The sequence below is a fragment of the Neovison vison genome, chromosome X, assembly GCF_020171115.1.
Source record: "Neovison vison isolate M4711 chromosome X, ASM_NN_V1, whole genome shotgun sequence".
Taxonomy (NCBI): domain Eukaryota; kingdom Metazoa; phylum Chordata; class Mammalia; order Carnivora; family Mustelidae; genus Neogale; species Neogale vison.
Window position 1 is genome coordinate 89454879 of NC_058105.1, and position 23817 is coordinate 89478695.

Genomic DNA, 23817 nt, shown 5'->3' on the forward strand with positions numbered 1-23817 from the left:
CACTGATGCTCCAAGAAGCTAGGGAGACTCAAACCCAAGCAGTCTGATTCCCAAGCTGACAATGATCAAAATAATGGTGACAAAATCAACAGGACCAAAAGGCTATCTCAGGAAACCCAATTCCAGCCGAATATTTATTTCCTCTGTAACCCCCAGCACCCCCACATTCATGTATACTCAAACGCAACCAAACTTTGAGCTGGAGAGGTCTACTCTTATGGCAATTGCTGCCTACCCCCCAACTAAACTCCTAAAAACACCCCTTTTCTTGATCTTTCATTTTTAGTCTGAAAACAGGTTAGCAAGGGGAAAAAAAAAACCACGTATCAGTTTTTCATTTTTAAACTTTTTAATCAGCTCTGTGAAGAACATCCTAAAATGCTAGTGAGACAGAACAGAGTATTTTTTTTCTTCCAGTACTAAAAAAAAAAGGACACTCACAAATATTTTAAGAAACTTCTGTATTCTCAAGGGTGGGGACCTTGAATAAAAAAAACCCACCTCTAATTGTGCTGATTTCTTGTATTTGCATTTGGAAATGCTTCCTTATCATGATAAACGCACGTTATTTTTTTTTAAAAAGCAGTCTGAACATTATTTTTTTGCCATAATCAGTAATCCTGAGAGCCCAAACTGAGAAATTGGTAGAAGGAAAAAATACCCACTCTACAAAAGTCCCAGGATTATTATTTAAAAGAGAAAAAAATTTTAAAAACACATGGAGCTTTCTAAAAGTTCTTTATGACAAGCTACCTTGGGAGCTCAGTTCAAAAATAGAAGTTGATGTACTAAAACAGATGTGTCAGTGCAGCTCCAAAAATCTTTATAAATACAGCCATTTGGAAGGATGATCCTGGACCAGAAGTTTTATTCCTTGTGTATCTGAGAACAGTAAGAAGGGGAGAATTGTAATGTTGGGAAGGCAGAGGTACACATGCTCACCTCCCAGGGTTGGTAAGGATTGCTCAGCAATGCCGCTTCATCTCCTCCATACCCAGGCAAGAGATTACAGGGTAGACGGGTTTTTAGACATCCCCTCCCAACAGTAGACTAGCTGACAGGCACCTGAGAGCAAAGGAGGCCTAGGAATGGTGTCAGGTGGGCCAGGTGAACTAAGTACAGGCAGGAGGAAAGCTTGAGTGGAACATGACAGGGCTGGTGGACAGAGGTCCGCTCAGTGGCAACACATAAGCCTCACCTACATTAGGTGCACAAGCCTCATCTCAGTTGTCGTAATTGTCTCTGTAATTTCCTCCAGAGTAGCGGTCATAACCACCCTGGCTTCTGGGAGAAAACATACATGGCAGTTAGCAAGAACATACCCTAGAAACCCTGGTATTAAAAACCACACATATTTACATATCCTGTCACTTTCTGTTATTATTACACTGTAACATGTAAACACGTATCAAACATATACTGTTTGATAGAAATCACGTAATTACGTGACATGTAACTAGCACATAGCATATCACACACACAACACATACAACCAACAAAACATGATAAACATGTTATTACCACCTACCATATTACAATTTCATTATCTTACAACTTACTAGTACATCACGCACACCTCAAAACACAGTATCACACTTAAAACCTCATTACAATAACTAGTGTCAGTAAAAACTGATACTAGTTAACACCAAAATCAAGTATGTATGAACTACCAGGCAGCTGAGCTCTTTAAGAAGAAATCAGCACCACCAGAGCACCCCAATCCCTTGGCTACCCACCTGCCACCATAGTCTCTGGTCCTTCCGTATCCATACCCATATCCTCCAGGTCGACTGTCATATCTGCCACTCCCATAGCCCTGGTCCCCACCACCTAGAGTAGATTAAGAAAAAGTTGAAAAGCAGCTATCTAGACATAAGTCACTAATAAGCCACTCTCCCCCATATCCACACTTACCACTGCACTTACCTCTAGAGTAGCTGCGACCACGCCCATGGGCCCCAAAGGCACCCCCTCTAGTTCCCCTGGCCGACTTGCCCGCGTGATCCACACGGATCTGGCGACCATCCAGAGACTACGCGTGGGGAGACACAAGGAGGATGGGTTGGTGGTCAAACAGGGCAGTGGTGAAGGAAGAATGGGTAGGGCAGGTGGGCTTTTGCCCAGAAAATCCTGCTGGGCACCAGGTTCTGGGTGCCATGTTCCAGAATAAGCTCCTTTCACCAGAATGGCTTTATCAGGAGCTATAGAATCCCACAAAATGACCTGAATCCACCGTGTTCCCCCTGCTACTACTTACATCTTGACTGAACTCAGGCTGAGTTCTCCTCCCCACTCCTACAAGCTGCCCCACTATTAGGGCTAGACAGACACCTCTCTTGGTTTGAGACTTCAGAGTCCATCCCAGAAGACTCACGAGGTCCTCTCCGGGCCAGGCCCGCAGGTCTGCAGACTCTACTACCTAAGCCCAGGGCAGGTCAACCATCCACAGGTGGCTTCTCGGCCTCATGCAGGACCAGTCGTCGCCTCCCAGGCAGCCCGGCTCTGTCTGCCGCTGCCCTCCACCCCCTAGAACAGAAGGCAGTCACGCTCCTGTGAGTGGGCACTGCGGGGTTTGGTGGCCGCGATGCCCCTAGCAGACACAGAGGGAAAAACAGAAAGAATGGTGCAAGTGGCAGATGGGGGCAGGGCCCCTATGCAGGTAGGAGACCTCACCTCTCCATTCATGGCTCTCATGGCATCTGAGGCATGCTCTGGATTGGTGAAGGTGATGAAACCAAAACCCCGGGATCGCTGAGTCTCCCGGTCCTTGACAACCACCACTGGGGAAAAAGAGAAAAATGTGGGTAGGAAGAAACACAAGCCGCAAAGGGTGTCCCGTAGAGAATAGACCCCTCCCACCACTCAACTGAAAATTAGGGGGTTCTTGCAAGATTACCTTAGAACTAGAAACCAAAAAAAAAAGGAATATGTTCAAGTCTAGGGTCCTGATTTTTCTTCTTACATTTCTTGAAACTCAAGGGCTCCAGACTTTCAAACACCCAACTCATCATACAACTGGCCCATATCTCACCCTCCGAAATGGGACCGAAGCTGCTGAAGTGGTCTTCAAGAGCCTGCTCGTCGGTGTTGAAGTTGAGTCCTCCCACGAAAAGCTTCCCTTCTTCAGAAGACATGGCCGTCAATTTGAGTACTGCAAAGGGAGTACGAAAAAGGGTGGGAGAAACCGTAGAGATAAAAGAGAGAAAAAAATGAAAAAAGCAGGACCACGAATGGATAAAGAAAGAGGAAGACGAAAACAAAGAGACACCCGAACGCAGACCTAAAAGAACAGCGGAAGAGCCGGGAATAGGCAGTGCCGCATCAGGGAAGCAGCCATTTGGGGGCGGCCTTCGCGCATGCTCAAATTACCACCACCACGCCCGTCATTTTGTGCCACTGCGCAGGGCCCGATCACCCTCGCGTTCCCTCCGCGCCGGCAGAACAAGATGGCGGCGGTCACGTGGTGGTGGTGGGGGGAAGGGCACCCGCAAATCTTTGCTGTCGCGCGGTCCCTCCCGCCACAGACGTCGCCAGTCCCTCCCAGCATTCCTCGCACTCGGATATAAGGAGCCAGCCTCCCACCAAAATTAAAGTTTCATCTCTCAGCACGGACCTACCCACTCGGGAGAAGCCCAAGCCTACGTGTCAGAAGCCGCTGCTCTCCCCACTCGCGCACCTAGCTCCAGGCTGGCGCGTCGCACATCAGTGAGGCCAGGAGCAGCCGGCCCACAAGATACGCGCTGCTTACCTCCAAATTATGCAAAAGAACTGGAAGAACAGCTACCGTGCAGGAGCTGAGAGACTGGGAAGATTGCCGCGCAGGAAGACGCTTGATAAAGCGCACGTAGCATGCACGTCACGAAACGTCCCCCGCGCGCACCGGCGTCCATGCTCATTGGCTGAAGCCAGCAAGGGGGTGGGAGGAAGGGATGGCAGAGCCGACGGACCCATAAGCTCAGCATGCTTCCGGAAAGGGAGGTGAGCCTTGTGCGATTGGTGCACTGTGGGATCCGTATCCATTCGCGGGCCCAGTGGTGCGCAGGCTCCTTTTCGCTCTGATACCCTTTTCCGGCCCTGACGTCACCCTGACCATCCTTGCCGTCATATCGTCCATTGGTTCTGGCGTCTTCCTCTCCATCTCAGTCATCTTCCTGTAGGTCCCCAAGACGTAATTACTGTAACCTCCTTCACTCCCCAGTTCTCTCGTATTCCTCAAGGATCGGAAGTTCTATCCCCTACTTTACCTGTCGTCCTCACCCTTCACAGTCCTTAACGTCAGATCCTCTGTTTTCTCAGTGTGTGATGCTGATCCCTACGTTTTCTCTGCCCAACATCTAGCCGCCTGTCATGGGATCCTTTTTCCTGGCGTCATTCCTTCTCATTTCTGACTTCAGCCCTACTCATTATCAGACTGCCTCCCGAAGTCAGTCTCTTGATTTCCCTGCCGGTAGACTGCCCGAGATGCTTTCTACAAAACAGCATGCCCCAGTCTTAAAAGGGAGTAAATTCCAATCCACAGAACAATTTTTGTTATCACGCAGGGTCCCTGAGCCCTTGATCCGCGAAGACTTTCACAGTACACAGTGGACCTGTCCAGCTTTCAGAGTTTCTGAGCTCCCCCTCAAGGAAGACTGGGTTACTCTGCTCTCACAAACTCTACATTTCCAAGTCCTTCTAAGGGTCAGCCCTCCAAATAAAGACTAGATTTGTTAACATTTGGAGTGCACAATTGTATGCATCCACAAAATGAACTTGTCTGGCTTTTGCCATATCCAGGCCTCCTATGCTCAGGATGGACACGAATAGATTTCACATTGTGCATATACATAATAGTCTTAGGTAGCTCTCAGGGAATCTGAGGCCCCATGCAAAAAGAAGTACCCGTTTGACTCTCAAAGTGAGCTCTGGTCATATTCTATGGTTCATGACACATCTTCATTGTTGTTACACAAAAAGCCCCTCATTTTATTTATTCTCTTTTAGTCCTGCACCCAACTTTTGTTCTCTTCCTTCCACAGTTAACCATTTTATTGGTTTTAAAGTGTATCTTTTTCAACCTTTCTTTCCTGATAAATGTATTTAAAGCTACAGGTTTCTTGTTTTAACTGATTTTGCTGTGATCTACAAAATTTACATGTAGTGTTTTTATATTATTTAGTTGTAAATTTTTTAACATTTTATTTTTTAAGATTCTTATTTGAGAGAGAGAGAGCATGAGGTGAGGGGAGAGTGGGGTGAGGAAGGGCAGAGGAAGAGGGAGAGAGAGAATCCCAAGGAGAATCCCCACCGAGTATGGAGCCTAATCTGGGGTTCAGTCCCTGGACCCCGAGATCAGGACCTGAGTCATGAAATCAGGAGTCAGACGCTTAAGGGACTGAACCACCCAGGTGTATCTATTTATTTATATTTTTAAGTAAACTCTATGCCCAATATGGGGCTTGAACTCTTGACCCCACAATAAAAAATATTGTATTTATTTATTTATTTAGATTTGAGAAAGAGAGAGAGAGAGAGAGAGAGAGAGCAAGGAAGAGAGTGTGAGCACAGATGGGGGGAAAGGGAGAAGCAGACTCCCCGCCAAGCAGGGAGCCCAGTGCGGGGCTTGGAGGACCCCAAGGTCATGACCTGAGCTGAAGGCAGATGTTCAACAGACTTAGCCATCCAGTCACCCCTGTTCATTTTATTTTAGAGAGAGAGAGAGAGAGAGAGAGTGAGAGCAGGAGGGAGGGGCAGAGGGAGAGGGAGAGACTCTCAAGAAGACTAAGTGCTCAGAACTGGACACAAGACTCGATCCTAGAACCCTGAGATCATGACCTACCAGGTGCCCCTAGTTGTAAACATTTCTAAAGTTCCTTTATGATTTCTTCTTCATCTAAGGATTATTTAGTAATGTTTCAAGGATGGGTTCTTTTTTTTTTAGCTTTTTGCTGTTGCTAATTTTATTGTACTATGGTCAGTGATAATGTTTAATATTGATACTTTTGAATTCATCAAGGTGTTAGTGCCCTAACATGGTTTATTTTTGTAACTAAGTGTAAGCATAAAAGTAGTCTTCTCTAGGGCGCCTGGGTGGCTCAGTGGGTTAAGCCCCTGCCTTGGGCTCAGGTCATGATCTCAGGGTCCTGCGATCAAGCCCCGTATCGGGCTATCTGCTCAGCGGGGAGCCTGCTTCCCCCTCTCTCTCTACCTGCCTCTCTGCCTACTTGTGATCTCTTTCTCTGTCACATAAATAAATAAAATCTTTTAAAAAAGTAGTCTTCTCCATTTGTTAAGTGTGGGTTATACAGGAATGTGTTCTTACATATATGTGAATATATAAAAACCATACATTATATATAGGAATGTTTATATATATTAATATCTAAGTTTTATATATATATAATATGATGTATAAATAAATATGTGTATATATAAAATACCAACCTTAAAAATGTATTGTTCAGGGGCGTCTGGGTGGCTCAATGGGTTAAACCGCTGCCTTCGGCTCAGGTCATGATCTCAGGGTCCTGGGATCGAGTCCCGCATCGGGCTCTCTGCTCAGCAGGGAGCCTGCTTCCTCCTCTCTCTCTCTACCTGCCTCTCTGCCTACTTGTGATCTCTCTCTGTCAAATAAATAAATAAAATCTTTAAAAAAAATGTATTGTTCACAGGCGCCTGGGTGACTTAGTTGGTTAAGTGTCTGCCTTTGGCTCAGGTCATGATCCTGGGGTCCTGGGCTCAAGCCTGTGCCAGGCTCTGTGCTCAGCAGGGAGTCTGCTTCCTGCTTCTCCCTCTCCCTCTGCCCCCCACCACTGTGCGCGCTCTAATAGATAAAATCTTCCCAAAAAATGATTGTTCAGTACTCCTTAGGTGTGTATGTTTATGGTAGACATATCTTCCTCTCAATTAGTGTATGTCCTTTGTCTTTTGTGATCTTAAATTTTGTTGTTAATTCTTGGGATGGCTATCTCAGCTTTCTTTGGGCTTTTTTTTTTTTAAAGATTTTATTTTATTTATTTGACAGAGAGAGATCACAAGTAGGCAGAGAGACAGGCAGAGAGAGAGAGGGAAGCAGGCTCCCTGCTGAGCAGAGAGCCCGATGCGGGACTCGATCCCAGGACCCTAAGATCATGACGACCTGAGTCGAAGGCAGCGGCTTAACCCACTGAGCCACCCAGGTGCCCCTCTTTGGGCTTTTATTCATGTGCTATATCCTCTTTTCATCTTTTCATTTTCAACATTTCTCAATCTTTGTGTGGGTGTTGTTGGACTGTTTTCCTTTTTGGGGACCTTTTTTTTTTTTAATACAGTGAGGGTCTCTGTGTTCTAAATATTTTTGTGATTGTTATTATAGTAAAACTTCCGACATCCCATTTTGTATTTACAGCACTTTTCTGTTCCTTTTTTTCCTATCCTACTCACACCTACTATTTTCTTTAGGTCCCTTTTATATCACTTGTTCTGGTTTTATAGTCTACTTTTATCTATTTATTGTATTTACTTAAAATTACTCATGTCTGGCCCAATACTTCTTCTGATATATTACATATTATATTGTTATATTATATTACAATTATATGTCATACCCAGTACACTAGCCCGCCTCCAGGATGGCTCCCAATGATCCCTGCCTGTTGGTATTCACATCCTGTGTAACTCCCTCCTGTGTTGTCCCAGGGTTGGTTGGTGTGACCAAGAAAATATAGCAGAAGTGATGGTACGTCATTTCTGAGGTTAAGTTCTAATAGACACTACAGTTCTGTCTTGCTCATGGTCTCCTGCCTGCCTGTTGGGACCGTGTGTTGTGAGGAGTTCCACGGAGAGGCTCAGGTGGCGAAAAATGGAAGCCTCCTCCCAGCAGCCTCCCGAGTGGGCCATGTTGGAAGTGGGTCCTTCAGCTGAGGGGTCATGTCTTCAGTCCTGACAACTTGCCTGAAACTTCAGATGAGACTGAGCTAAAATCACCCAGCTGAGTGGCTCCCAGTTTCCTCCCGACACTCCAGAGGCTGAGAAAATAAATGTTTGCTGTTTTAAGCTGCTAAGTTTGGGGGTCATTTGTTCTAGAGCAGTAGATAACTAATACATCCAGTTTAATTTTCTCTGGAGGTGGTGATGCTGCCCCGGTGTCTAGTCATCTTGGGGGTGAGCTCAAGTTCCCCAGACAGGAGCAGCTGTTGTGGCACGTACAAGGTCTCGAGGGAAGACTGAGGGCCAGATTGGACTCTGCTCAGTCCCCTGGAGTTCAAAGGGTAAGGAGACATGTGGGGAGATGAGCCAGAGGGTGGGCAGCCCCAGGTGCCACAGAAATAGAGCTACTTGGCAGTTCCTCTGATAGGGGTTTCACCTTTAAACCCCAAGAGGAGGCTGTCTCCCGAGGTGTCACCACCATCCCTGGTGTCTGGAGGTGGAGGAATGATTGCCTCCAGCTGCTCATTTCCTTCCCTCAAGACAGTTCTTGTTGTCCTCATCGTAGTCCCCTGCCCCAGATGACTATAAGTGGTTGGGATAATGTCTACAGTAAGGGGCAGACAAGGACCTTCCCAACACAACATGGGGGAGAGGTTAAGAGCCAGACCTGAAACCTAGCCTATTTGCTGCCTTCAGCCAGCGCCACTCAAAACAGAGGCCACTTAGAGCTAGCCTTCAGTTTTCCCACACATCTCCATAGCTGTGTTGCAGTTTCTGGAACTGACATTTCCCTCTGTACTTTCTCCAGGGTTGCTTTTAGGCAAGGGGGTTGGCGGCTTGTGCTGTTTGCCACCATAGCAGGAACTAGAAGCCCCAAGTATTGTCAGGGAGAGAGGTTTCTGCCCTCCACTGTATCATTCACAGAAATGACTCCTCTGACCCTCAGAGGTCCTAAGCTGCCATACACAGAATTGACTTGTCTGGCCCCTCAAATACCTGAGCTCAGTCACAGAATGTACCCAGATGGTGTCAGCTGCTGCCAGACAAAGGGGGCATTTCAGGTCCTCAAAGGACCAGATACCCTCATACCTTGGCTGGCTCTTGGATGGCATGTGTGTGTCTGAGCACCTTATCCGTACTTGTTAGACCCATAGTCTTGGAGTACCCTGGACACAGGATGGTCTTGTCCAGCTCTTCCAGTGAAGCAAGCCCTTATCAGAGGAATGGTCAGCTTCCCCTCCTAGGGCATGATGGGAGCATTTTAAGGGTTCTCTCTAGCTCCATATGGCATTCTTGGGGAGACAGATGAGAGGATGGCAGTTCCAGTGCCTCTCATCTCTGTCCCTAGTGCAGCAATGACTTCTGGCCAGAATCTGGCATAAACCGACCATAACCTGAACGAGCCCAGTTACCTACCCATCATCTGCTGTGTACATGTGGAGGACAGCACCTGGTCCACGAAAGAATCCACCTTCTGAGACAGTAAGTGGGGAAGAGGGTCTTCTTTTGATCATTACCTTCCCCATAAGTAGGTGACTTCTTTTAGCCCCTGAGTTTTATCAGTGCTTGATTTGTGTGCCAACATAAGTGGGATAGAGAAGGCTAAGGAATGGTTTCTGTTGCTAACACGGTTAAGACAGGCCCTCATGGGGTTCCTAGGCACCTTGGTCATTGGGCGTCTACCTTCAGCTCAGGTCATGATCCCAGGGTCCTGGGATTGAGCCCCACATCGGGCTCCCTGCTCAGTGGGAAGCATGTTTCTCCCTCTCCCTCTGCCCCTGCTTGTGTTCCCTCTCTTGCTGTGTCTCTCTCTGTTAAATAAATTTTTAAAATCTTTTTTTAAAAAAAAAAAGGCCCTCAAGAGCTACAAACCCAATCTAGGACTTAGAGCCCTAGGCATGGCAAGGCCACTGTCCCTCGAGCTGGTCCCAAAACAAGTGATAAGAAATGCCTCAGACCCTGCCCAGGACTGCCAGCATTACTGCATAAGACTCACAGGGGAGGGTCTGGATCCTAAAAATGGTGACATGCAGAACAGCAGAAGTGGTGGCCCAACATCACTAAGTAGCCTGTCTGTGTAATGAGACTTGCCCTTTTGGAGTCACGAACTCCCTCTCTCATGTATGTAAACGTATGTTTATAGCCATAATTCAGACCCTTACTGGCAGGCAGATATACCACAAAACAGCCTTGGGCCTCCCCCAAGCAGTCTTCAACCTGGGCTCACCTAGAACCTGTTCTTGGCACCCACTCTCCTGCCACTGGGGAAGCAGGGGCCACCCTCCACCAAATGAGGTGTTTCCACTCCATCAGGTCAGGAGCCCCTGGGGACCCCATCTATAATAAAAACCAGAGAGAGGGTAGAGAAATACACAGACCACAGTGACCTTTGTGTGTGCAAAGTACAGTTGTTAAAAACAATACAACATAAACTGAGAAAGGAGGCTGTGGCCTCCATGGGGCAGTGCCAAGACACAGCCCCACACTCTCAGACCTGGGGAGAAGGGGCCCTGCCCTCCAACAGGTCTAGGGCTGGCAGGCAGGGAGCTGGGGGTTTCATGTATAGGCCCATGGTAAAGAACAGAGATCTGGTGGTGGGACTTATGGTGGCCTGGAAGGAGCCTGATCAAGACGGGGCTGTGGCCTCGGCCCCCTCCTCAGAGTCCCACACCTCTGACTGTAGGTAATCAGCAAAGAGAGCCTTGGCCCGGCGCAGGACACGCCCCAGGTGGTGTTTCCGCACAAGGCGGTCAAAGTGCATGGCCAGCTCGTTGTAATCTAGCCCGTTGCGCATGATGTGGTCACGATGCTCCAGCAGGATGGCAAGGCAGAGGAAGAGCATAAATGGATTCCCTCGGCCAAATTCCTGGGGCGGGGGCAAGCCCAGTGGGGGTGGGGGTGGCAGGGATTTCCCAGGTTCTTGTGGGGAGCCCAACTCTGGCATCAAGGGGGATCCTGCAGCCACATCACCGGCGGGAGAGGCCTCCTGGGTGGATGGCGGAGATGAGGAGGAAGGGGAATCAGGGCGGGAAGAGGAGGAGAGTGGGTCTGAGGAGTTCAACAAGGGCTCAGAGAGGGACTTGGAGCTGATGAGGGCAGCTGGGTGGGGCAGCTGGACCAGAGGGTCCCTCCTGGAGCCCGTGTTATCCCTGAGTTGCTGGAGGTCATCCAGACTGGCTTGTCTCAGGAGACGCCCCCCGCCACCAGGGCCCTGGCTGGTTGTGACCAAATGGTCAACAGCATCGTCGAAAGCGCCGCCTCCTCCCCCGGCAGGCCTCAGCATGTGCCTCTGTCGCACGGGTCGCCCCCTGTGGCCACTGAAGCCAGTGTCTGCCACCTGGCTGGGGGGTCCGACAAGCTCTACCTCATGTTCAGGAGGATCGGGGGGCAGCGAACTCCAGGTGACCTCGAGCATGCGGAGGGCATCGTCAAAGGCGAACTCGCGCTTGAGTTCAAGCAGCAACCAGCGGTAACAGAAGAACAGGTCATCGGCCCCGGCTTCTTGTAGGTACTGGTAGAAGTCGGGGTCAGCATGTCGCAGTAGCAGCTTGAGGTGGGCAAACTTGGTGGCCATGGCGCGGCCATCGGGATGAAAGTTTGCGGCCAGGCGCTTCATGATGCCACAAAAGCAGACGAAGGCATGGCCTTCGTGGTCCATGACGGCGAGGATGGGCGAGGCGAGGTCGCTCATGCCCTGGCAGTAGGACACCTGCGGATGCGTGACGGCGTAGGTGGTGAGTAGGTCGTGCAGTGCCCGCAGGTGTGGGCCGTCCTCAGGCCCTGCATAGTAGGGGTGGGCCCGGTCTGTCCGCAGCACATCCTTGAGGACTGTGCTGCGGATGAATTCCAAGTCCTCGGGGCTCGCTCGCTGTGCCCACTCACTCTTGAGCTGCTCATACTCGCGACTCTTGCGTTTCATGTAGTCCATCCGCTCACGGCCCGTCAGCCCATCTGGGTACACGTTCAGCAGGTACCGCCACACCACCTGGCCAGGGACAACAGGGAGAAGGCTGAGGCTTGACAAATGAGCCACCACCTCCTGGTGGAGGCCCCAACCCTGCTGCCTTGGGGCCTTGGGGCCTTGGGGCCTTTGTCTTCCCTTGGAAGAGTTGGCCTTCCCACCTCTGCCTCCCAGGCCCTCCCAAGGGAGGGCTGGCTGCCCTGGAACAGCTCCACTCCATACCACCCCGTGACAGCAAGGTCCGCTGTGTGTGTCTCGTGAGTTAGTCACAACTGCGGGAGTGACAGATCTGATGAGTGACCGAGGCGGCTCACCTTTCGCAGGGAGGGCTCAACACCGCCGTGATAGATCCGCAGGCGCAGCTCCTCAGGGCGCGAGAGCTGGCCCTCATGGTTCAGGTAGGTGTGAAACTCGGCATCGCTCAGGGGAGGCTTGAAGGGCTTGACGTCTTCCCCATATGACCAGCTTAGCACCTGCTGGACCTTAGACAAGGTGCGGCCCACCTGTGAAGGAGGGAGAAAGGCCACCAGTCAGCTGGGCAGGCTACGGGCAGGTGCCAGCCAGCATGCTCAGAACCAGGGGTACCATGTGGGCCTGCCCTCCCCCTGCAGCTGGCCACAGGGGTCCCTGAAACCACCTGAGAGAGGATGGACTGCGTGAAGGGCAGGGCAGCTGTCGTCAGTGATGACCTTTTCTCAGCCAGGAGCACATCGGAGCCAATGACATCCTTGGGGCTGATTATGTCCCAGTCTTCCAGCAGAGGGCCTAGGCACACAGAATGACAGGATACCAGAACAGGTGCAAGAGGGCCACACCTCAGGGCTGGGTTCCTCTCCTAACAAAGCTAGGACACTCACGGAGCAGTGAATGATTCCCGCCCTCTCTTCCCATGTCATCTAAATCAGGTAAAATATAAAACCGTGAATAATTCTTTTTTGGTAACTGTCCCACAAAACAGCTCAGCAGACTCTAAGCAGTATTTTAGTGGGATAAAGTAACAGTTACTGAGCACTTACTACATGCCAAGCACAGTGACAAGGGATTCACTTTATGCCAGGAAGTGTTCTGAGCCCTTTGCAAGTATGGACTCATTTAATATTAACATCCTTCCACTAAGTTGGGCACTATTTTTTTTAAAAGATTTTATTTATGTGAGAGAGTTGCAAGCATGAATGGGGCGGGGAGGGACTGAGGGAGAGGGAGAAGCAGACTCCCCTCTGCGCAGGGACCCTGATGCGGGGCTCGACTCCAAGACCCCGAGATCATGACCTGAGCTGAAGGCAGATATTTAACCAACTGAGCCACCCAGGCACCCAGTACTATTATTACTCTTACTATTATTATTATTTTAAAGATTCTTATCTCTGAGTAACTGCCACACCCAACACGGGGCTTAAACTCACAACCCCGATATCAAGAGTCACATGCTCCACTGACTGAGCCAGCCAGGCGCCCCCAGTTAGGCACTATTATTAACACCATTATTTCCATAAGGAAATAGGCACAGTCAATATGAGTCAATATGAGATAGTTGCCTTCAGCATCAAAGCTAGTAAGTGAAAGAACTAAATTTGAAGCCCAGGCCCAAAGCTCAAGAGCCCAAACTCTTAGTCTTATATTCACGCTAGTCTCCATCCCACAACTGGTACAGATTACCATCATCATTCTCATTTCCTGGTAACAAAAAAGGTTGTCCCACCTGTCCCACCCCACCTGTGATGTATGGTTGAAGTGGCAGTGGCCACATGAAGAGAAGTTCGAGAGACTTAAGAGATGTCAGCCCTGGGGCCCCAGAGCTGCCAAACTGACAACAGCAATGCCCAGTGGATTTCAAACTCTACTGTATGAAACAAATCAACTTGGACTTGTTTAAGCCATTGTCACTGCAGGCCAAAGCAGCCTGTCCATGGGATCCACCGTACCTTCTCCCACAGCAGTGAGGGAGGAGTAAACCCTAGGCCATATTTGAATGTCACTGCCTCCCCTTGGGTGTCTCATAGAGCACTGAGCGCCTTGGGAGTCCAGAAGGAGAGCTCAAGGTTCACTCTGTATGCAACCTCCTCCTCTGATCCTTTATCTGTTCATTTGCTTGAGCCAGAAACCTGTGAGACATCCTTGCTACCTCCCACTCTCTCAAATCCCAGGGCCAAACTCACTAAGCCCTGGGGATTACATATGCATAACACATTTCAATTCCATCTCTCCTCTCCTCTCTGCCTTGTCACCTATCTGAGTCACCACATCTCTCACCTGAAACTGCCTCTTTGCTTCTCTCCACTCTCCCAACAGCTGCCAGAGTAGTACTTGGGAAACCAAGTATGAAAACACTTAACAGGCAAAAGGAAGACAATCAAACTAATGGTCTCAAAGACCAAATAGAAGAACCCGTTCAAGGCACAGAGCTAGAGCTTGATGATTTGAGTGACAATGTAGAGAGACCTGGAGGACAAGTCCTGGAGACTTAAGATGCAAATAGTTTGGTTCCTCAATTCTGGAAGCAAGGAGACAGTGGCTTGCCACGCCCATGGAGCACTGGGAAGAAAGCCTTGAGATGCGAGGGCCCCCACCCAACCAAGATAGTACGCATCTATCAGGGCGAAGAAAAGACATTTTTGGTCACTGGAGTACATCCGACATGGCCATGCACTTTGTTGGAGAACAAGAAGTTCTCTAAGCAAATGACTACCGAATGACTACCAGGGCTCCAAGTGGGGGAAGGCAAAAGAGAGGGTAAATGGCAACAGTCCCCAAGTTTTTAATATGTATAATTAAACATGAAATGACAAAGGTACCATGATTTGTGGGATTCCTGAAACTTAAGTGATGTACTATAAATAAAATATGATAGCCTGGAATTTAAAAAGAAATTTCCATCTATCTATCTATCTATCTATCTACAAATAAAAAGAAATTATTATCTAACCAAAATGCAGAAGTTAAAGGTTAGGGATCAGAGTGAAAAATAAGAATTAAAAGTGTTTCAAAGCTTCCATTTCAAGGGCCTTGGAGAGTGGGAGAGACTGCAAGGAGAAAGATTTCACTGTCAATTGCTTAAGGAAACATAAATCCTGGTATAGGATTTTTGTGAGAGACATACCTAAAACTAAGTGACAAAGAAAGGCTGAAAGTTGAAGAAACCTAAAGGTATTCCTGGCAAACACCAACAAACAGAAAGCGAGCACAGCCAAGGCCAGAAGTATTACAGGAAAAGAAAGACATTCTACATTGATTAAAAAAAGAAAGAACCCATGAATAGAATGGCAAAGGATTTCTACAAGCATAAACATCCAGTGGCAGTGCCTGATCTGAACTGCCATAAGACTATACATAGTCTTTATATAACCTACTAAGTGTGAATGAGTACACATTTCCCTGGAGAAGCATCCAAATGTTTCATTATGGGGTGCTGTCCCAGGCCCTGCTTGTGCTATTACGTAATAGATGCTGTGTGTACTACATTTTCTGATAAAACTGTCAAACTTCCCAAACCCTAAATTAATATATAAATTCTGTGCGATGCCAATCAGAAATCTAATGGGGTTTTTCCTGGAACTGGATAAAAATTATTTTAAGGATCATATGGAAGAATTCACATTTAAGAACAGTTAAGAAAAAGAAGAGCCAAGAAAAAGAACAGTGGGAGGATGGCAATGCTTGCCTTATTAAAATTAACCACACAACCACTGTGATAAAAATATGGTGTTAGCACAGCAATAGACAAATAGAACCAACTGGTGGAATGCAGTAAACAGCCCAGAAATAAATGCCAAGTACACATGGGAACTCAGTATATGATAAAAGTGTCATTTCAAATCAGTGTAAACATGGTGGTTCTTTAATAAATGATGCTGGCATAACTGACTGTTTATCTGGCATTTTTTTTAAAGAACCAGGTGTACTTATTATAATGTTCACAGAGTAGAGATTTATATGTAAAAAAAAAAGAAAATAGCAAGCACCTTAGAAGAAAACATAGGAGAATATTTCTATAAGCTTGGGGATGGGGAAGATGTTCCAAAGTAAGGGGAGATAATCAGAAATCATAAAGGAAGAGATAGGTATTATGTATAAGACTGCATACAAATTTTAGTTTTCAGTAGGACAAAAAAAGACACTGTAAGCAACGCCATAAAACAAAAGATAACCTGGGGAAAAAATATTTGCAGTCCATATGACAGAAAGAGGATTCATATCACAACTGCACAAATTGGTGGGAGGCCTTAGGCTTGCTAATCTTCCCTTTGTAGAGGTGGCAGAAACAGACTTCTTACCGGAAAGAGGGACTGGCCTTCCAAGTTGTCACAACATGCTTGTTGCTTTCACAGTCATGAACATGGTCACAAGAACGTCATTAATAATATTTCTAATAAGAGCCCCATCTATTGGATACTTATAAACATACAGTTTGAGACCACTCGTGTTAAACACATACCATTTGTGTATGTGTACAAACAGGAATATACTTATGTTTATATGTGGATAAATATGTGTGTATGTGTATGAATAAGTAAAGGAGCTGCAAAATTACACATCAAGCTAATCAAAGTGGTTCCTGCAAGGCAAAAGGGTAGGGGATCAAGATTAGGCACAGTGTGGGGAACCTGGGTGGCTCAGTCTGTTAAGCCTCTGCCTTTGGCTCAGTTCATGATCCCAGAGTCCTGGGATCAAGTCCTGTATCGGGTCCGCTGCTCAGTGGGAAGCCTGCTTCTCCCACTCCCACTGCCCCTGCTTGTGCTCCCTCTCTCACAGTGTTTCTCTCTGTCAAATAAATAAGATCTTAGAAAAAAATAACAAAGAGATCAACTGTAAGAAGACCAGGAATGCAGAAACAGGTTTGTTTACGAAGTGCAGGAATGTGGTAAAGGAGACAACAGTAGGAAAAGAACGGACTCATCAATAACTGAAAAGTTGATTCTCTAAACAAAAAAATGTTTAAATGTCTTTTTGCCAAATTGAGAAGGGTCCGTCTCTCTGCTTTATCTGCATCCCTCTCAGTTCTTTTTATTTATTTAATTTTTTTTAAAAAAGATTTTATTCATTTGTTTTTTTTTAAAGCCTTTTTTTTAAAATTTTATTTATTTATTTGACAGAGAGAGAGATCACAAGTAGGCAGAGAGTGGGTGGGGGGGAGCAGGCTCTCTGAGCAGAGAGCCTGATGTGGGGCTCAATCCCAGGACCCTGAGATCATGACCTGAGCCAAAGGCAGAGGCTTAATCCACTAAGCCATCCAGGCACCCCTTATTCATTTGTTTGACGCAGACACCCCCCTGAGCAAGGAGACAGACTCGGGCCTTGATCCCAGGACTCTGAAATCATGACCTGAGCCAAAGGCAGAGGCTAAACCAACTGAGCCACCCAGGCATCCCTGCAGTCCTCTCAGTTCTTATGCAGCTGGGGTTTTCTTCATGTTTATTAGCTGTGCAGATTTGATTTCTTTTTTTTTAAATTTATTTGACAGACAGAGATCACAAGTAGGCAGAGAGGCAGGCAGAGAGAGAGGAAGGAAAGCAGGCTCCCTGCTGAGCAGAGAGCCTGACGCGGGGCTCCATCCCAGGATCCTGGAATCAGGACCTGAGCTGAAAGCAGAGGCTTTAACCCACTGAGCCACCCAGGCGCCCCGCAGGTTTGATTTCTTTACAACAGTGCTTCCGTGTCTATTTTGCAGGTGAGGAAACCAAAGCTTCAGGAACTAGTTAAATGATTGAGCTAAGCACCCAGGGCTAATCTGGCAGAAGTTCCTGTCTCTGGCTACCTGTCTTTGCCTTTTGTCCTTCTCCCCATTTCTGTCACTATCTTCCTCCCTGACTCCAGTTTTTCTGTCCCTCTCTCCACCTCTTGCTCTTTTTCTCAAGGCTGCCAATCTTAACAAGCCCACGATTTCATAGAATCAAATGGTTAAAAGCAAGGAATCTGGAGCTAGTTTGGCCACCACCTGGGTTCAAATTCTGCTCTTGCACTTACTGTCTGTGTGACATGCACAAGTCCTGTTCCCCTCTCTGAGCCTTGGTTTCCTCAACTATAACATAGGAATGACTGTCATGCCTACCCTGTAAGATTGTTTTGACAATCAAATGAATAAATATCATGTGTGTAGAATGGTTCTAAGTGTTCAACACATGTTAGCTTTTTATATTTTACTAGGACATCCATAAAAAACCTCAGTCATCCCAAATGGGCGTGTGAATTTCCTGAGACAGGGCATTATGTCTTTCACTCCACAACTTTTTATTTTATTACTTATTTTTAAAGATTTTATTATTTTTGTTAAAGATTTTATTTATTTACTTGACAGACAGAGATCATAAGTAGGCAGAGAGGCAGGTGGAGAGAGAGGAGGAAGCAAGCTCCCCGCCAAGCAGAAAGCCTGATGTGGGGCTCAATCCCAGGACCCTGAGATCATGGCCTAAGCTGAAGGCAGAGGGCTTTAACCCACTGAGCCACCCAGGCTCCCCAAGATTTTATTATTTTTAAAAGATTTATTTATTCATTTTAGAGAAAGAGAAACAGAGACAGTGGAGGGAGGGACAGAGGGAGAGAACCTCCCAGCACTCTCCCCACTGAGTATGGAGATGGACGTGGGGCTCTATCCCATGACCCATGAGACCATCACCAGAGCTGAAACCAAAAGCTGGATGCTCAACTGACTGAGCCACCCAGATGCCCCAAGATTTTGTTTGTTTGGGGGGGGGAGAGCGAGCATGAACAGGGTGAGGGGCAGAGGAAGAGGGAGAAGCAGACTCCTCGCTGAGTGCAGAGCCCAAGGCAGGGCTCGATCTTAGGAAACACAAGATCATAACCTGAGCCAAAGGCAGAGGCTTAACTGAGCCACCCAGGAGCCCCCAAAATTTTACTTTAAAAAAACGTCAAGGGTGCCTGGGTGGCTCAGTTGGTTAAACATCTGCCTTCAGCTCTGGTCATGATCCCAGGGTGCTGGGATGGAGCCCCATATTGGGGTCTCTCCTCAGTGAGGAGCCTCTTTCTCTCTCTCCCTCTGCCTGCTGCTCTCCCTGCTTGTGCCCTTTCTCTCTCTGTTGAATAAATAAATAAATTTCAAATCTACAATAAAGTTAAAAAGATGATTTCATTGAATACCCACACATCCTTCAACTAGCTTGCCTAACTATTCACATTTTTCGCCACACTTGCTTCATCTTGCTCTCTCCGTATAGATACATATTATTTTTAAAAAAGATTTATTTACTTATTTCAGAGAGAGAGAAAGAGAGAGAGCACGAAAGACAGAGGAGCAGAGGGAGAGAGAATGCTTAAGCAGACTCCCCACAGATCGTAAAGCCTGACGTGAGGCTCGACCACAGGACCCTGAGATCAGGACCTGAGCTGGAATCAAGAGCTGGCCACTTAACTGACCAAGCGACCCAGGTGCCCAAATATATACTACTTTTTGCTGAATTATTTGCAGACATCATGACACTTTACCCCTTAATATTCAACTGTGTTTTTCCTGAGAACAAGGGGATCTTCCTTCAATAACTATGATATCATTACCATACCCAGGACATTTAACACTGACAATATTATCATCTAATATATGGTTTGTAATCAAATTTTTGGGCCCATGTCTTAATTTATCTGTGTGCTCCCAGGGACCAACACAGTTAAGAGTCAGGGAAGTGGCTGAGAATCAAGGGAACAATGAATGAGTGAGCATGAGTGCAAACAAATGATTATGAGCGCAGGATGAATGAATGAATGAATGAATACAACCATCATTATTATAATCAGCATTGTATAGTTATGCGTTATTATAATGGAAACATACAATACTACATTTCTATTGTTATGCTGCATTATACAATTATACCCTATATTACTAGATTATATAATAGTAAATCTAATATGATAAATTGTTAGAGCTAATATTGTTTTAATATATTTATTTATTTATTTATTTTAAAGGTTTTATTTATTTGACAGAGAGAGATCATAAGCAGGCAGAGAGGCAGGCAGAGAGAGAGGAGAAAGCAGGCTCCCTGTCGAGCAGAGAGCCCAATGCGGGGCTCGACCCCAGGACCCTGGGACCATGACCTGAGCTGAAGGCAGAGGCTTTAACCCACTGAGCCACCCAGGAGCCCCTAATATTTTTATTTTAGAGAGAGTCGGGGGGAGAGGTAAAGGGAGAGGGGCAGGGAGAGAAAGAGAGACAGACAGACAAACAGAGAATCTCAAGCAGATTCTGTAGGGAGCGCAGAGCCCTACATGGGGCTCGATCTCACAACCCTGAAATCATGACCTGAGCTGAAACCAAGAGTTGGATGCTCAACCGACTGAGACACCCAGGTGCCCTTAGAACTAATATTTTTTGAGCATTCATTATGCAGCCATGTATCATTCCAGGGATTTTACATGAATTTCCCTGTTTAATCCTCATCATGGCCCCAAGATACGATTATTTCTACTTTACAGGTGAAGAAATTGGGGCCCAGTGGCCAAGCCAGGATGTGGACCTCAGACACCTTTTTCCTCTCAAGCCCACTGTGAGGGAGTGTACTGTAAGAGGTGGAGTGATCCCATGGGGGAAAGGGTGGGTCCCAGAGCAGGGCCCCCAGGGCTCTGCCAGGTACTCACTGTCCTCGGTGGGCCGAATGTCTACCCGCAGCTGCAAGTAAGGTTTGGAGGCAGTGGCGAAGGCTGTGCTGAGGTCCCAGTCAGACAGGAGTGAGAGGTAAGTTTCCTGCCCCAGCCGATCCCGGCCCAGGTAGCTGATGCCAAAGTTCTTCTTCCTGGACAGAGGAAGTGTGGCAGCTCTCAAGTGCTCCCAGTGCCATGGAGGCCCCAGGGACAGTTTCCACGAAAAGCCAGGGAAGGCAGAGATGATGTGGAACAACTCTCTACTATGTGTTGCGTACGGTGGCAAGGCTTTTGGGCTGTCTGAGGTCAGACAGTGTACCTCTGCTTTGTTACACAAACACAGAAACAGACACACACCTGCTGGTATCTAGAGGGCACACTGAAAGCTTAAAATGTTGGCCCCCTCTAGGGAGGGTGACAGAGTAGTTGAGGGATAGAAGAGGGAAGAAAACAGCTTTCTTACTGCATAAAAAATAAAGCAAGCTGTGTGTTTGTTATTTTTCACAGCAAAAAATGTTTACCCCAAAAAGTCAACAACTAAGAATTTGTTCTTCAGATATACTTGAACAACTTTGTGATGAAGAATGTTGTTTAACTATTGTAACCATGGAAACATCCCAAGTAGACATGACTTTTGTACTCTCTGAATTTGTTACCATGTGCTTGTATTCCTCCAAAATAACAACCACAACAAAATAACCATCACACCTGTCCCCAAAAGACACCACTTTTCATCTATCAGGTCAGCAAATTTTCCAATGTTTTCTAGTAACCAGTGTTTCTTAGGGAAAGAGGCATTTTATATGCTGCTGGGGAGATTATAAATTGGCAAAAACCTAGCTGAAGAGCATTTTAGAAATAGCTGGTGAAATTTTAAAAAGCACACACCCTTTAGTCCAGCAATACCACTGCTAGGAATTTAGCCTATGACTAGATTTCCCCAAAAACTCTAGGATATGCAAATGTGGCAGTTCACTGTGGGATTATTTGTAATAATGAAACAAACAAACAACAACAAAAAAGCCAAACAACCACTGATGAAGTGGGTGGCCCCATCGTCGGTCCCCCAGCATCCCATAACTCACCCATTCAAATCAAAGGCTCGGATGAGGATGTGCTGTAATACATCGAGCGAGGTGATCTGGGGGTCGACGGCGAAAGAGCGGAACTCAGGTGACAAAAAGCTCTCACACTTCTGGGGAGATAAGACACAGAGTGGGCCATCAGGGGCCACATCACCACACTGAAGCAGGCAGAGTGACGGATAGGAGGCAAGGTCAGACAAGTTGTGGGCAGGGGCACATGGAAGCAGGTGTTCTGGGTCATGGGCTTTGGTTTTTGCTCTGAGTGAGGGGTAAGACTTGGAGGGTTCTGTGCAGAGGAGGGATGTGATCTGACTTAGGATTTAACAGGATCCTTCCAGCTTTTCTTAAGAGAACAGGCTGTGGGGGGCAAGGGAGAAAGCAACAGTCCAGTGAGAAGGAGGCTATTGCAATGGTCCAAGCACCCAATTCTTCTTCTTTCTTCCAATGGTTGTCAGGATCACCAAGTCCAGTCTGGCTCCCATTAAATCAATACTCAATGCTGCAACAATTTAGCACATCTACTTACTATACTTCCCTGCTTAAATCTCTTCAGAGGCAACCCCAGGGTCCCCAAAAGGTGGGCCTATAGGACGCTGGCCAGCCTCTCTTCAGTCAGCTTTTTTGAACTTTACACTCTGGTGCTACCAAACTGCTGGAAGTTACTTTGAACACATCCTGGCTCTGGGACTTTGCTTGTGCTGATCCCCTCTGTCTGGAAAGTCCTTCCCACTTTCTTCCAACTGGCTCACCCAGAGCTCAGGTATGATCTCTTTTCTGAATCCCCAAACCTCTACCTTAGAGCTTCCTGTATTACCCTGAGGTGACCTGTTTACTTCTTTCCAGAATCTGCTTTCTCACCAACACCAGTGCCACCACCCTAGTCTGAGCCACCATCACCACTTGCTAGAGCTATGGCAACAGCTTTCTTAGAACACATGCCAGAGGCCCTTCCCAATCTGCTTCTCTTTTACCTCATTGTTTTACCCCCTACCCACTCCTGCCCTTGCTCTCTTGCTCCAGCAATATGGGAACCTAAGGGAACATGCCAGGCTCATCCCCGCCTCCCAGCCTTTGCCCCTGCTCTTCTCTCTGCTTCCACTCTTCCTCGGATACACATACGGAGTAGGTGTATCTTTTTTACCTGGGTCTCTGCCCCTTCAATACCTTTCTAGGGACTTCCTGCTACAACCCTGGCTAAAGGAACTCCCTAGTTCAAAAGCTTTTTCGTTATCTCCTTAGGACATTCACCAGAGTCCAAAGCATCTCATTGATTGAGCTGTCTTCCCGATAAGCACGTCAGCTCATCCCGGGTGAGACTGTAAATGTGCACATAGGTACATGCCTCTACATGTTAATTGACTTCAGCACCTCCTTTTCAGACACCAACAGCCCCCCCTCAACTATTTAAGGCCCCTCCTCCAGCCCTATGGCCCCTCCTCTCTACCCATGATCTCCACCTATCCATTCCTCAGGCCCCTACCCCTCCATTTTCAGTCCCTAAGTCCTCAGGGCCTGCCCAGCATTTCTAGGTCCAGCCCCCACTCCCCCACCCCTATCACTCTGCCCTCAAGCCTCGCCCCTCAGGTTAACACCCCAAATCTCGGGTCCCGCCCTCCGGCCTGAGAGAATCACCGCCTTCCCCTCCCCTGGGCACCCCAGGAGGGCCGGCCGACCAACTGTCAGCCTCACCTTGACTCGGACCCGCACCACCTCTCGCTCCTCCTCCTCAGCCGCCGCCGCTTGGGCTCCCCCGCCAGGTGGGGGCGCTCCAGAGCCGACCAAATCCGATGCTCCAGAGGCCGACGCCATCCCGCCGCCACCCGCCTCGGGGCGACGGTTGACCGTTGCCCCCCACCTCTGTGCGCACTCCACAGTTCGGGCGCCCGCGGCCCCACCTTGTGGCCCAGCGCAGGCGCAGAGGGCGCTGTGAGACCCTGCCCCCCCGCTGCCCCTCCCACCAGGCACAGGGTGGAGATGGCCTCTGCGCACGCGCTTAAAATGCTGTTGCCAGGTGTCCCGTCCCCAGAAGCCGCGCATTGTGCCTCACTTCCAACAGTGCGCAGGCGCATACTGAGGTCCCGCCTCTCTTCGCCAGCGGTTTGGTTGTCTGGGCAGCTTAATTCCAGATTCACCTACGTGTTACAGTGACGATCTACTCGGGCGAGACAAGTGGGCAGGGAAAGAATCTGCCGTGCAATGACGTCAGGCCCCCCCTCCCGCCCGGAGTTGCCTCCTGCCTCTCCTTTAAAGATGATGTCATCTATTTCAAAAACCTGTGGCCCTTGCTTCAAA

General features: G+C 47.8%; 2 protein-coding genes across 3 annotated transcripts; both read right to left on the reverse strand.

The window, feature by feature from the left end:
* Positions 1-330: 330 nt before the first annotated feature.
* On the reverse strand, positions 331-3858 carry RBM3 (RNA binding motif protein 3). 2 transcript variants are annotated; one of them, XM_044235194.1, is made up of 7 exons: positions 3752-3858; positions 3035-3154; positions 2677-2783; positions 1930-2035; positions 1740-1833; positions 1199-1281; positions 331-882 (listed from the first exon to the last, which is right to left on the reverse strand). In XM_044235194.1, the coding sequence occupies exons 2-6, from the start codon at positions 3135-3137 to the stop codon at positions 1224-1226; spliced, it is 468 nt and encodes a 155-aa protein (XP_044091129.1). In that variant the 5' UTR covers positions 3138-3154; positions 3752-3858; the 3' UTR covers positions 331-882; positions 1199-1223. The 2 variants fall into 2 exon arrangements, with proteins under 2 accessions (XP_044091129.1, XP_044091128.1); XM_044235193.1 differs by having other exon boundaries at positions 1199-1284.
* Positions 3859-10273: 6415 nt separating this feature from the next.
* On the reverse strand, positions 10274-23420 carry TBC1D25 (TBC1 domain family member 25). Its single transcript, XM_044235266.1, has 6 exons — positions 23215-23420; positions 21526-21635; positions 20438-20592; positions 12489-12616; positions 12166-12354; positions 10274-11875 (listed from the first exon to the last, which is right to left on the reverse strand). The coding sequence occupies exons 1-6, from the start codon at positions 23332-23334 to the stop codon at positions 10517-10519; spliced, it is 2061 nt and encodes a 686-aa protein (XP_044091201.1). The 5' UTR covers positions 23335-23420; the 3' UTR covers positions 10274-10516.
* Between the last annotated feature and the right edge of the window lie 397 nt (positions 23421-23817).

What these genes read in the sequence shown, in the direction of transcription:
- RBM3 (XM_044235193.1), bottom strand. Translation starts at nt 3,137, where the DNA reads ATGTCTTCTGAAGAAGGGAAGCTTTTCGTGGGAGGACTCAACTTCAAC. An exon ending in CTTCGGTCCCATTTCGGAGG is followed by an intron (nt 2,784 to 3,034) that starts GTGAGATATGGG and finishes CTTTTTCCCCAG; the next exon opens with TGGTGGTTGTCAAGGACCGG. An exon ending in TGAGAGCCATGAATGGAGAG is followed by an intron (nt 2,036 to 2,676) that starts GTGAGGTCTCCT and finishes CCCCACGCGTAG; the next exon opens with TCTCTGGATGGTCGCCAGAT.
- TBC1D25 (XM_044235266.1), bottom strand. Translation starts at nt 23,334, where the DNA reads ATGGCGTCGGCCTCTGGAGCATCGGATTTGGTCGGCTCTGGAGCGCCC. An exon ending in CATTCGGCCCACCGAGGACA is followed by an intron (nt 12,617 to 20,437) that starts GTGAGTACCTGG and finishes CTGTGTGCCTAG; the next exon opens with GCCCTCTGCTGGAAGACTGG. An exon ending in CGCAGTCCATCCTCTCTCAG is followed by an intron (nt 12,355 to 12,488) that starts GTGGTTTCAGGG and finishes CCTCCTTCACAG; the next exon opens with GTGGGCCGCACCTTGTCTAA.